Source organism: Strigops habroptila, chromosome 5 (genome assembly GCF_004027225.2).
Source record: "Strigops habroptila isolate Jane chromosome 5, bStrHab1.2.pri, whole genome shotgun sequence".
In the NCBI taxonomy this organism is placed as follows: domain Eukaryota; kingdom Metazoa; phylum Chordata; class Aves; order Psittaciformes; family Psittacidae; genus Strigops; species Strigops habroptila.
Genome location: NC_044281.2, coordinates 63,140,357 through 63,153,641, shown reverse-complemented (window position 1 = coordinate 63,153,641; position 13,285 = coordinate 63,140,357). Strand labels below are relative to the sequence as shown.

The following is a 13,285-nucleotide window of genomic DNA, read 5'->3' as shown; positions in this document are numbered from 1 at the left end:
AAAGGGAAGCACGTGCACTGGGGTAATTTTCTCTAACTTTCTACTTAAGAGCAGTTTTTCTTAGGCAGTGGCAGTATTTTCTTTATTTTATTTTAGCTCATGCTCTAACATGGCCCTGCCAAAGCCACGCCAAAGGCAGCTTACATTCTCAGATATGCTAAAAGTGCACAAGGTCCTCTCTCAGCCAGTGGAGTAAAACTGGCGGCAGAGCCTTATGGAATTCAGGACAGGCTACTTTAAACCTAGACATACAGCCTGCTTCAACCTCTGGGATATACACGAGTCAAGTGTTTCTCACAGTAATCATGAGCCCAGCTAAAGCTCAAAGTTCCTGCAGCCATAGTAGATCTTATCTCAAGACATTCCCACCTGTTGAGCACCCAGCAAGCACAGGGAAAGGAAATCCTGGGGAGAGTTATTGATTACTCCACACAGAACATCTCCATAGAATCAACCATCACCTCTGGCATAAGTAAGGCTTTAGCCAGAGCTGGTTGCACACTGCGCTGATACTGTTTGCAAGTGGGTGGCTGGTACTGAAGGGTGAAAATGTTCACTTACAAGATCGGTAATGATCTACAACAGGTAGAGTGAAAATTAAAGAGACTAGTACAGCTGACACAGGCCACAACAACTCATTGTGGCAACCTGCCCCTAAGGTCTCAACAGATTCTGGCCTCCAGGTGATCATTTCTGAGACACCAATTAGGCACTTAAGGTTGTGTTCCTCAGATATCCAAACTGAGAAGACTTACAGGTATGTGAGTAACTCAAGGTCAGCATGGAACATATTCTCAATCACGTCCCACCAGGAGAAAACTGTTTTTTCCTGCAGTGGTAAATCTGAGGGACAACGACTTGGAATCTCCACTGCACAGTTACTGTAACATGCCAAAACATCCATATGTACATCTATTGCTGTCTGCCCTAACCACACAATAAAGAGGCCATTACGCAGAAGGGTTATGGATTAGCTCTAACCTCAACTCACTGTCTGTCTCTTTCCCACACTAGCCATCTGCGTAGAGCTTACTAATGAATCATATTAAGGAGGTAATAATTTTTAATCAACTATGCACAGTCAGCTACTCAAAACGTTGTTCATGTTTTCATGCTGTGGATGTTGCACTTCAGAATACTTTTCAGAGTTCTGGGGATACCTTTGAGTCTTTAAAATAGAGGCACAAATAGGTAAGTTTCTAGATGCTTTTTTTAAGGTGCAACTTATTCACACTTATTTTATAATTGCACTTATCTACAGTTATCCAACGTTTCCTATGTTTTACCTTATATTCAGGGACTCTTCTGTTATCCCCTTCGACTTCAAAGCAGGTTGGAAAGAGCAAAATCTACAGAAGATATGAAAGGTCACATTATAACAATTTAAATGGTTATCTGTATACATGACATTTGCATATGTAATCTCTACTATGTCCTGATAGCAACTTTCTTTCTGAAAAGCATTTCACTGAGACTCTAACTTAGGACAGAGCTGCAAGACAACACAGCAAAACCAATAATCCATTAGAAACTGTTCAGAGATTTCAGGAGCAGAAGGAACTTCAATGATTATTTAGAAATTAACAGCACCAATCCTCAGTCCAGGATGCAGAATTTACCAGAGGAAGTACTACATACTAAAGTACTTTTCCTGTGTAAAGGACAGTGAAAGTAAAACTGATATAACTGCCAGAACTGCAGTAGGGAAAAAAAAGAGCAAGCAAACAAAGTGCAAATTATTCACTTCATAGTCTTACATTAAAGTTCCATCAAAAAAAACAAGCACATAAAGAGAATTCTTTTTAAACAAAAATTCCACTGTTGAAAGTTAACTCCACACCAAAACCAAAATCAGACCCAGAGAGAAAAACATCTTATTCCTAAAGAATCTAATGAAACTTCGTATGTTAGAAGAAAGCAAAAAAAACCACCTTCTTTCATCCAGTATTGTGAAGTGAGATGCAGGTGGCTCTTATCTCAGTGAGAAGGAGCAGCACATCTATAATTGCAATTTCTTGGGATGCAGAGGCAGACAACACAGCCCTGGGTGCTAGAAGAGTCCTACACATGCATTAGCTCCCTCATTAAATCAATGGCTATATAATGCTCTGAAGAACTTACAGGTCAGCAAAAGAAAAATTTCATAGCTTTGCTTAAGTGTAACTCATTAAACACCAAGGAGCTGCAATTGAAGAAAAAGCCCCTGGGGCAGAACAAGACAAACATCTTAAGCCAGGATAAATGATTACCTCTTAAATATCTTACTTCGGTCACTGTCGTGGAAGACAAGAAATCTGGAATAACCATTTTTGAAGAATATTTCCAAGGCGATCTCCTGGAGAGGTAAATTTACAGTGTGAAGAGCTGCAGAGCAAACTTATTGCTGCAAAGAGTCCTTCATGGCCTGACCAATTCTTCAGGGCTTTCAAAATAAAAAAAAAGGTCTTGACTTTGTATCAAGTGTGAAGAAGTATAGCAAAATATGCCTAATATCCCAAATTTCTCCAAATGTAAGAATGGTCCTACTGGGTTGACTAGGCTTTCAAATGCTTTGAAGAAAAAACAAACTCCAAAACAAACTCCAGATATTGGCTCCATCATCTGCCTCTTCCTGCTGCTTCTGAAGCATTTTTCTTGAAATCTCAGTGTGATTAACAAGACCCTAGTAGTATTAATTAGGTGATAAAGATGAAAAGGGAACGCTAAATAAGAGCTTCTTTAAGAAAGCAACCACACTGCTTTCTAAATGAAGAGCAAACTCAACAGAAATGCCAGAATAGTTTCTCCTGGCTAGAAGCAGCAGAGCAGGTATGGGAGTTTGTGACATTTCTCACCGAAGCTTTAAATAATCAAAGTCGAAAATTTTGTCCCCTTTTTTCCACAATGTTTTCACACATTGCTATACTGGGCATTTGCATATAATCCTATTATTTTCTCAGTGAGTGGTCCCTTTTTCTCCAAAGTCAGCCAAGTAAAACCCAGACATGAGTTTCAGTCCAAATGTGGGAGGCGCAATACAAACCTAGAAAAACACCACAATGGCAACTGTCCCATACATGATTCACAAATGAAGTATAATGCAGAAAGGTAATATGAGAGCAGCTATGACAATAAACAGCTTACTCCACTTGCTCTGAAGCTCAGCTGTCCAGACCAAGCCTGCTCAAGTGTCACCATTACAGAACTGGGCCATGTAGTTTCACAGTGCTTTGCCCTGAGCTGGGTTATGTGCATGAACAGGAGATCAGCTCTCTGAGGCACAGCAGCTGCCCAAACAGCTGATCCACCTGCACTGCTAGGAAAGCACAAGAAATCAGTTTTCTTCTTTTACTGCAATGTTTTTTTCAAAGCAGTTTGCGGCATGGAGTCCTGGTACAAGAATTTGAGAGCCTGATAGAGATACCTGTGATTTCAGTTCTTTAATTGAAGCAAAACAAAACACAACAACAAAATCAAAATAAACACTGCCAATTATCAAAATAATTCCACTGCCAACTTTGATGCTATTCACACACACAGAAGAGGTTACAGTTCTGTTCTTCAGGTTGCTCACCAGTGATGTAGGAAAATAAGCTTCATGCAGTTACTCAGAACAAGACTTAACATTCCTAAGCATGCATAGAGAATGACCTAATCGCTGAAATATACTATATCCTGCAGCAAGTCTCACCTACTAAAACTGTCCATTTTGCATACATAATTAAATATAAAATAAAATGGGGCTGAGTCATGGGTAAGGGCCATACTTATCATCCCTTTTCCAAAACCCAAATTCTGAATTTTCCAAATGATTTCTTATTTGTGTTGAATTTCAACCTTCCAAAAATGGATTCAAACTAACAGGTAACTAGTTATGGCTGTTTCAAAACTCTGTATTTTTTGTCAAATAAAATCTGTGAATTACTCTTTAGACTGTACCAAAACCCTCTAGAGCAAGTACAGGCTCTTGTGCCTCTGCTTCAACTTGTGGTTCATTTATTGACTCACTTGCACAACTTGAAAGTTATTCCAAGAGGCCTAGAGTAAGTTACACATACCCATAAATCCACTGATGTCTAAAATTACTGAAGTCTGTGGGAGCTGAGTGTTCCTGAAAGTTAGACACTAACTGGAAGCTTCCATTAAACACAGGAAATTGACTTTGTCTTATTTTCAAAAACATGGAGATAAACTGTGAAGAACATTGTTAGCCTAACAACTAATAAGCCAACCACTCCAGTGAGGGTGCTTAAACACCCTGGTGAAAATAGGAAGGAGTTTGTATTACCAAAGGCTAATGAAGCAATGATGGGAATAAAGGAATTTTGGGACTCAAGCAAAGAAATCTCAGCAGTCTTGGTAAAAATCATGCAAGTAGTTTTCAGTCACAAGTCGTTACTGCTGCTGCAGCTTTCCCTCAAATGACTGACGCATTAGTTCGATTAGTGTTAGTTCCTACCTGTAGAAGAAAGCGCACCAAATGAATCTCTTTTATATCATGATATGAATAACGAGAACACGTCTGGTCTCCCACAGCATGATCTTTATGACATAAGTTGAAAATAAATGGATCACTGATGCTGGAAGTGAAAAATGTAAAGAAAGAAAAATTAATTTGAAGCAAAAAAAGGTTAGGAGAACCCTCATGAACATCCAAATCATCCCTAAAAATGAATAAAAATACTAAGATAGCAAGATCAACTGGGGCATACATGAATTGAAAACAAAGCTAAATACTGAAGGTAGATTTTGTACTAGTTCACAAAATGAAATAAAGAGCCTGTGGAGTCTAAGGGTAGGTTTGGAATTATTTTAGTGCATGCAAATAGGCAGACAGCAATGTTTTGCACACGCTGAAGTTTGAGACGCAGCAGGGGAAGGAACTGGTTGGGAGAACCTGACAGCCTCGGTCAAGAACAACCATTACATGGACACACAGCTATTATAAATAGCAATTAATTGGATCTAGTAATTAAGTAGTTAATTCATTATTACTTTACTTGTATGTATGTGTGCTATTGCTGTCTTCAGCCTAGCTCATAGCAAATCCCTTAGAAAAACAACCTAAGCTTTTATTGGATTCAGTTCAATTGATCCTTAAGTCACCTGATCAGATTGACTGATATTGGACTTCGTAAGAATTAGATGCAGAGCAGACAGCCGGGGAGTAAAACCACTGAGTTATTCACTGTCTCACTAGGCTTTGCACATGAGCACACAGTATGTGCAAAGAGCTAAGTCTAACAGACCCATTTTCATTATTGATCAGTTTCAATAAACCATGAGGCAAAGATGATAGTAATGTGCCAAATATTAATTACAATTCTGTCTTGGAGAAATAAACAAAAATCTTATGAGACAATGGAGCTAAGGGCTCCCGTAATGACTGTTCCATATGAATAAAAGCCAACCAGAAAGAAACATTAACACCACTTTAAAAGAATCGAAAAACAGCAACGTATGTGTTAGACTGCCCACCATCTCCATTTGTTGGAGATGAGGGTTCACAAAGCCTGTGAACAAGCACCTGTGTTAGTTATGTTAAACAATTCTGTGAACAGATGGAAGGGATGGCAAACTTCTGGTTGTGCTAATATCCCTCTTGAAATTCCCTCAAATTCTGTGCAAATTCTACATATCCATGTGCCACTAGTGAAGTTAAACAAGCAGATCCCTGAGAGGAAAAAATTACTCACCTGGACAAGCAGTGACGTGTGCAGTACACTTCTTCTAGAGGGGACAACACAAAGCACTCGCAGATGTAAAAGTGCTCTTTGCCAAAGAGCAGCACTCCTTCCAATGCTCTATGCCCCTGCACAACTGCCACAGAGCACTTGAATGTGACCTAGTATGGAAGCAAGTATAATGAAGGCAGGGGTGGGTAACACAGGAGACAGGGACAGCAGGGAGCAGGACCCATTGGTGCAGAAGGACATACATATGTACTAAACCAGCTGTCATCTTGATTGGGAGGTCTATAGGGATGCAGCCACAAAATCACCATGTGACTGACAGTGCATGCCCCTGTGGCACTAGTAGTAGGAGGGTCTGATGCTCCTTTCCCCCAGTAAATCTCTTCCTTCCCCACCTCTCTGTCGCTATATTTAGCAACATCACTACAGAAGATGAAAAGCCTGCAAATGTTGCAGGAGTTAGCATTGCAAAACTTTGTTAGACAGCAAATATGGACAGTTATACAGGCAGGGGGTTGAAGCACTGAGGAAACAAGTGACTTACACAGCATCATACAGAAAAACAGTGGCATGTAATAAATAAACGTATATTTAGAATACAGAGAAAAGGCAAATACTTTCATTTAGATCCTAGTGAAATCTATACTTGAAAAAACCCTGCAAAGGGATCCCAGGGAGCAATGAACAAGGAAAAATAATATATCTACTAAAGTAATATATCTACTAAATATCTAACTCATTATGGCCAGCTGAATCAGCATAAAATGGATTGAAATCTCAATAACAGAAAGCTCCTTGCATTGGAACTTTTCCTTCCTATATTATAGAGAAGGCCAATCAAAATATATGAATCTATGATTCTAGTTGTCTTAAAGCATTCTGGAATAGTTTAAAAACCTCTCTTGACTGTGCCCAGTTTGGTACAGAACTTCCAACCAGTATCTCCTACATTCACAGGGAAGGAGGCAGGAGCTAACCATCAGCCTATTAGCCTATCTCAGATGAAGCACCCTGTATTTGCAAAAATCCTTTCAAAGATTCATACTACAACAAAACAGTAATGCTCCCAAAATCTTAAAACATAAATACTACCTTATATACTAAGAAAACTTCTCACTGCTGAGCTCCCCCTGTAAATCAACACAATCCTGAACTATATACAATCCAGGAATGAGTGTAGAATTTTGCATCCTGAGTCCATCTGAAACTGCAAGGACCAATGGGCTGCATAGAGAGGTATTAGATCTGAGAGGTATTTACATATCAGGAGAAATTTGCTGGTTCAGAAATCTAGTGCAATGCTCTTGAGAGAACTGATTGACAAGTATGAGAAGTATCACAAAGTCTGTTTTTTCCCTTAAGATCTCAGTGATCTCAGCTCTACCAAACTTCATAAGAACAAGGGTTCTGCATTATTTTTTTTGCATGCAAAAATGACCCAAAATAGCATTGGTTCTACTACATCATGTAAAGTCTACACGATGATATGTAGCGTAAGTATGGTTCTCCTTCGCTTTTTGCCTTTGTTGCTACCTCACTAGTTCTGGAACCAAGTCTACAACCTTCCTTGCCTCCATCCCAAAATATACATAGGCTAATTCATGACAGCTGAAACAGGCCTGCACTGCTACACAAGCTTTTAGTCTTGGATACCAGCATAACATAAATTATAAATTAATAAATCGTTGAAATAAAATCTTGTTTCTGCATTTAATTTGTTTTACTGAAAAGCAATTATTTTACCAGCAAAATGGGGGGTTTCATTTTTAAATTGCTTCATGGGCACAGAAGGTTGTTTTTATTCTGGGTTTAGAAAAAACAAACAACCATGGAAGATTTCTGTGAGTAATTTTTGATGAAAATCCCTTCAATCTCTTTGTCATTCCCCTCTAAATTATTTCTAAGAGGAAGCTGGCATTTTCCCATCACCTCTCCTTCAGATCCCAAAGGAACGCCTGTCTCTGTAGACAGAAGTCTCTGAACTGAAGTGCCTCTGTATGTGTGTGCTACTACGTGGTTAGAGGCATGTATGCTCGTGCTGAGAGTACTGGGGAATTCTGCTCACATTAGCAAACCACAGGGTTTCCTGAAATAATTAAATAGCAGAAAGATCTCTTCTTTCCAAAAGGAAGGTAACTGAATATTGAAACATCAGGCAGTTGTGTCAAATAGCTAAATGGACACAAAGTTGAAACCCAGACCTCTAAGAAATCCACTTCAGCAAATCCAGCCCCTCTGCCAGAGATCACGTGTGTGGTTTTGGGAGGCACATGGATTGTGAAGGGGGCCTGCTTATGATTACTAATATGGTCTGGCACTAACCACTTTGTTACTCCACCTAAGGCAGGAGCAGGACACTTTAGCAGGCCTTGAGGGAGAGAGAGCAAGTACCTCTCTTTCTCAAGCCTTAAAACTCTAAGCCTCAGCACATTGTCTTCTGTACTATTCAACCAGTAACAGTCACCAGTGCCAAATCCGTTTCTTCAATTTTATGTCATCACCCCCAATAGAATTAAATACATCTGCACTGTTAGAAATACTAGGGCCCTTGGGCTGAGTCAGTTGTTCTCATTTGGAAAACAGGGCTTATTTTATCCCAGGTAAGTAATAAAAATCTACAAAGAGGTGTACTACAGAACCCTTACCACAACAGTCTTGTACCTAGTCTTGCATTGAAACACCAAGCAGCCTGAAATTACCACAGATTAAATAAAAACTTTCCTTTTCTGTCAAAACAGAACAAAATCCAGTTCACCAGCCACTAGAATCATTAATCAATGAAGCAAACATGACATAAAATAATTGAATAATTACCTTCTAAGGTATTGCCCAAAGCCCTGCATCTCTTGATTGTTCTGTTCATTCAGATGTAAGAGGGAATTAAAGGTGGGGGGATTTTTTCTTTCTTTCTTGTTTCTCAGAAGAGCTGTTTGTAAATGTTCCAGTTGCATTTAAGCAAATAGCAATAAAAGCATATCTGCTCTGGAGTTAAAGAGCCAGATTTCCAAAGGAATTACATGATGCAAACAGTCTTCACACAGTTTTCAAAAACCCTGGAGGAGGTTAGCATTAGCCATCTATTCCTGCAGACTCTAGTAGTGTTAACATCGCCCCTCCAGGGAAAAATACAATGCAACAAAATTAAAGTCACAAAACCATGCCCTTGGAACACATTTACCCACCCCACACAAATCTCCTGAGCATAGCATTTTTACAGAATAAGGACAAAAGAATGGCTACTCCATGTCAGTTCAGAGGTCCATCTAAATAACTATCCTGCATCTTGGTAACAGAAGTTTATGGAAAGAGTATAAAAAACACTCTAGGTATGGAGTGATTCTTGATCTTCATATACTTTCTCAACAACCAGTGGCTTAGAGGACTTCCTAAAGCCCCTTCCTTCTCCTCCTCATTGTCACATCTTATGTTTTCGCGTAAACACTCATAGCTGTCTCTAATCACTTGCTCAGTGAAAGCTACAATAACTTTGCATGATACACATAAAAGCAACACATTCAGGTACCATTGTATCAGGAATCACAGAGATGAAACCTCTAGTTATATACTCTCTCTGCCCTTTCTGTTGTGTATTGAGGGATCCCAGGGTGCACCAGCTGCAAAGAATCTGCCAGTAAAGTAGGATCAGTGTTATTTAGGGCCACAGAATTTAAAATGACTACAAGTAGATGAAATCAAATACATTGCTTTCATAACTTTTGCTAGAGAAGCAGATATGTGTTATCATGGCAAGAGCAATACAGGTCTACCTCCTCTCTGTGCTACTCAAAAGACCTTTCCTGCAACGATTGTTGGTTTGGTTGCTGTTTAAGTCTCATCTTACTTTGAAACCGTCACACACAAGTCTCCTAAATCACAACTTAAGGATACATGACAGGTTGCTTCACTCTTACCAGCTGCTCAGTGATCAAAGGAAACTAAATCTGCTTGACCTAGTCTTTCGTGGTGGGGGCTCTAGGCTCAAGTTTTGTCACATCTGAACTGTTACAAACATGAGATTAAATTTCTTCTGCTCATACTTGAGTGAAGCCATTTGCAATCACTAGAAAGTAATCCTTGTGGTCACAACTTTGCTTTAGAAGACCCAGGACACATCCCTTTTATTGCAGATAGCCTCCACTCACCCTCCCTCCCTCACTCCACTGGAGTGAAAACTCCATGTGGGAGGTGTTTCTTCTGTGTGCACTTCTCAGGTTTTAGCAACTTCCCAAATGTTGCAAGGAAACAATATCATATATCTGGGAGAAAAGAGGGTGGCAGAAGGTGGTTCTTGTCTTGTACATGGCTGTGGGCACTGGGACTGCTCTTTGTGCTTGCTTTCTGTAATGAAAGCTGACATCTGTCCCAGCCCATCACCAGCCTGAGAGGCTGGCACCCCTTAGCTGATGATAGCATCTGGAAGACAGTTCCAATTGCATTGTGCTCATACCTCTTGCACACCAAGACATCTCTGTCTCACTCCAGGCTCCTCTCAAAAAGAAAATGCTGCCAAAAACTAATACGAGCCTTTAAATTTCCCTTTAGTTCAGTTCACACAAGTTCATGCCCTTCCCACTTCTCCTGTGACTCTCTAGGGAAGAACCATAGCAAAGTCTGCCTGCTCCTTTCCTTGCTACATCATTCTGCAGAAAGCAAGTGTTAGGGGATCAGCTGTGCTTGCTTGAGGCAGCAGTCAGGGCCCTCGGTTTTTGGAGCTCTGCAGAAATCCAGGGAGCAGCTACAGCCTTACAATTGAAAGACATTTTTCATTAAGGAGAACACTTGAAAAACCCAACCAAACAATACCCCTGACAAAAAAAAAGCCAAAAAACAACCAAGACAAAAAAACCCAAAAACCACCACCACCACCAAAACAAAACAAAACAAAACAAACCACACAAAAAAAACCCCCACAATCACAAAAAAAAAAAAAACAAAACACCCAAACCAACAACAACAACAAACACAACCCCAAACAAATAAAACAAAACAACCCAGAAGCAGATATGAAGGGAGAATACTAGGAGGTATATCCATGGAGCACAAAGTAGTATGGTGAAAGAGCATATCCAGAAGAGCAGAGGTCTGGCTAAAGATACTCTGGGTTTTGGTTTTTTTTGTGACATGTACAGTATGAGTCAGACCCTGTCCTTTGCACCTACTAGCAAAGTTGTTCACTGAGCTGCAGTAGGGGTGGAGGAGCACAGGCTGGGGAAGGGGCTCCCAGCAGCCTCTCCACTGCAGCAGGAACCCAGACAGGGCAAGTCAGAGGAGTAACCATCTGCCACACTATGTCCTTCTTCAGACACTCCCATCTGAACACAGGCAGAGTTTCACACTGAAAACCCTTACTACTACTTAGCACTCCTTCCTGCAGTGGAGTAACCATCACAACCTCTGCTCCTGCAGCAGGGAGGGAAGAGGAGAAACACAGACACAGAAAAGGGAAATGGCTTGTGACAAGGACCCGGCTTCCGAGTCCTTTGCTTTGACCACATAGCTAGGCTCTGTTCCCATGGCACATCAGCATGTGTAAAGCTCTCTACTGCTGCACCCTCACACTGGGATGAAGTGTAAGAGTGCTCCTATGAAAACAGGCTGCTTTGGTGGTCTGCATTTCGCTTCCTGCAGAGAAGTGCAGAGGGAGGTGCTGATGCTCCTAAAAACACTGGCTCCACCAAGTGGATGCAGACCCGCTGCACCATTCTGCCAGTCCTAAATGCTGAACTTTACAGTTGCTCCCTCTTTCAATTTAGCCTGTTCTTTAACCAGCTCCTTTCCCCCAGTCATGGATCCCACTCCCTCTGATTTATGCCAGTCCCTTCTATTATTGCTCCTGGCATCTTCTGTGATCTCTCCAGTCCCTCTTTCAAGGAAAGGCATTGTGCCCAGATTTCTGCTAGGCCATGCCTTCTTGTTAACTTCAGATTCATTACCCCAGCGGCTTGGATTTCTTAGTCTCGAATGACTTGCTGGCAGAGATTTCCTTTTTTCCAAAATTCAGAATTTCTACACCAAAATCATTCCCCAAGCCTTCCAACACTTTCTTCATCTATTACATGCTAACCACACATTAACAACCTGGCAGGACTTTAGGCTTGTAAAGACCAGGGAGGCAATCTTGCAGTCGGGGGCTCAGATTGCAGATATAGGAATCCAATCTCTCTGTCTCTGCTGGTAAGCTAGGGTTATTTAAAGAGTTGGCTCTGGCTTTTGGTCAGCATGTTGATAGATTAGGCCAGGCCAGGATCCTATTTGCATTTCTCTTGCAAAATTCAGCAGCAACACACGTTGTGTAACATCATCCACAATGCATATAACCTCTCTCTTCATGCCTTGGGTGTGTGCAGTCTCAGTATACTAAAGATACTTGCAAAATATAATCTTCACCTGTACAACTTCAATGATGTCTCAGCAAAAAGTATAACAAAGCAGCCAGAGTATGACAGTTTAGTAACTTCTGAGAGGACAGCCCTAAAAGAAACACCTGTAAATCTGTGCCTGCAGTCTGATCCATTCATCTACTGAATTACACACATTAACTTGTGTGCAGGAATAAAACCACCTCCTTGTGCTTTGGGCATAACACCACAGATACCCCTTTAGTGTAACTACAGCACCAGTTCCAAACATTCAGCAACGACATGACTCAATTCCCAGCTTTGAGTTCAAAGTCACATTTGTCCCAGGCACACCATGAACAGTACTCTTGCCCAGCTTTCACAAGCGGTCCCTGCTGGGGCCATCTGTAAGGGAGGAGGTGAAGCAACAAAATATCTCAGCTACCAGCCCACCATGATCCTCTAGTTTGCAAGCAACTGCCCTGAGCCTCCATCCCTGCCATTGGTCTGCTATTCTTGCGAGGTCTGATAGAGGCTTCCATTTTCAAGCTTTGGGAATGACACACAAAATTTAAAAAAAACATTATTATGATTGCAAAATTATATCCTCAGATGTCAGCCTGAATTCAGCCCCTTCGTATACGCATTATGTTACTATGTAACTACAGGATTAATTACTATCTTTTCATAGAGTCTGCTCAGGAGGGACATATTCTAGTGATGTATTAACACCGTGTAAGGAAAATGACTGGAGTCTATAGCATTCCTGCTAGCTGCAGAACACAGAAGCTACAGTTATATATATTACAAGGATCCTGGCTGGAAGAGACCGACTTACGGTCAATACAACTAAACACTACTTTGAAGGTATGGATTTGGATATACGTACCTTCCACTCTTTGTACTGGTAAAGCAGAATGGATAGTCTCACAATAAAATCAGTCCGTGATTATGTCATTAAGTACTGTAATTGCACAGATCTGGCATTAATATATTGATTTCTGGCATATTCTAAATTCAGAATGTTTGAAATTTGGCAAATGCATTCCTCTATGGGTAGATATTGCTTTTAAAAAGGGACAAAAAAAGAGGACACGTTTAAAGGCCTCTTTTGCATAGTCTGGGTGCTGTTCAAACATGCAGAGCATGACTGCTCCCTCATATTATTAGTCCCCACTCTCTCAGGGACTAACCACTCAGTAGCATCCTTTAGCCTATACTCAAACTATAGCCATTTGCTTTCTCCTTTATAGTCCCTTTCTCTTGCAGTCCAGG

The 13,285-nt window shown here is 40.7% G+C and overlaps 1 protein-coding gene across 1 annotated transcript in view; it reads right to left on the bottom strand.

Moving 5' to 3' along the window:
* Positions 1-13,285, bottom strand: part of WDFY4 (WDFY family member 4) — a 137,979-nt gene that overhangs the window by 42,149 nt on the left and 82,545 nt on the right. Inside the window, exons 44-47 of the mRNA XM_030488245.1 lie at positions 5,676-5,824; positions 4,439-4,559; positions 2,250-2,335; positions 1,287-1,349 (exon numbers count right to left, since the gene is read on the bottom strand). Of these exons, the coding sequence (XP_030344105.1) occupies positions 1,287-1,349; positions 2,250-2,335; positions 4,439-4,559; positions 5,676-5,824 (419 nt within the window). The remainder of the gene's footprint in view (positions 1-1,286; positions 1,350-2,249; positions 2,336-4,438; positions 4,560-5,675; positions 5,825-13,285) is intronic.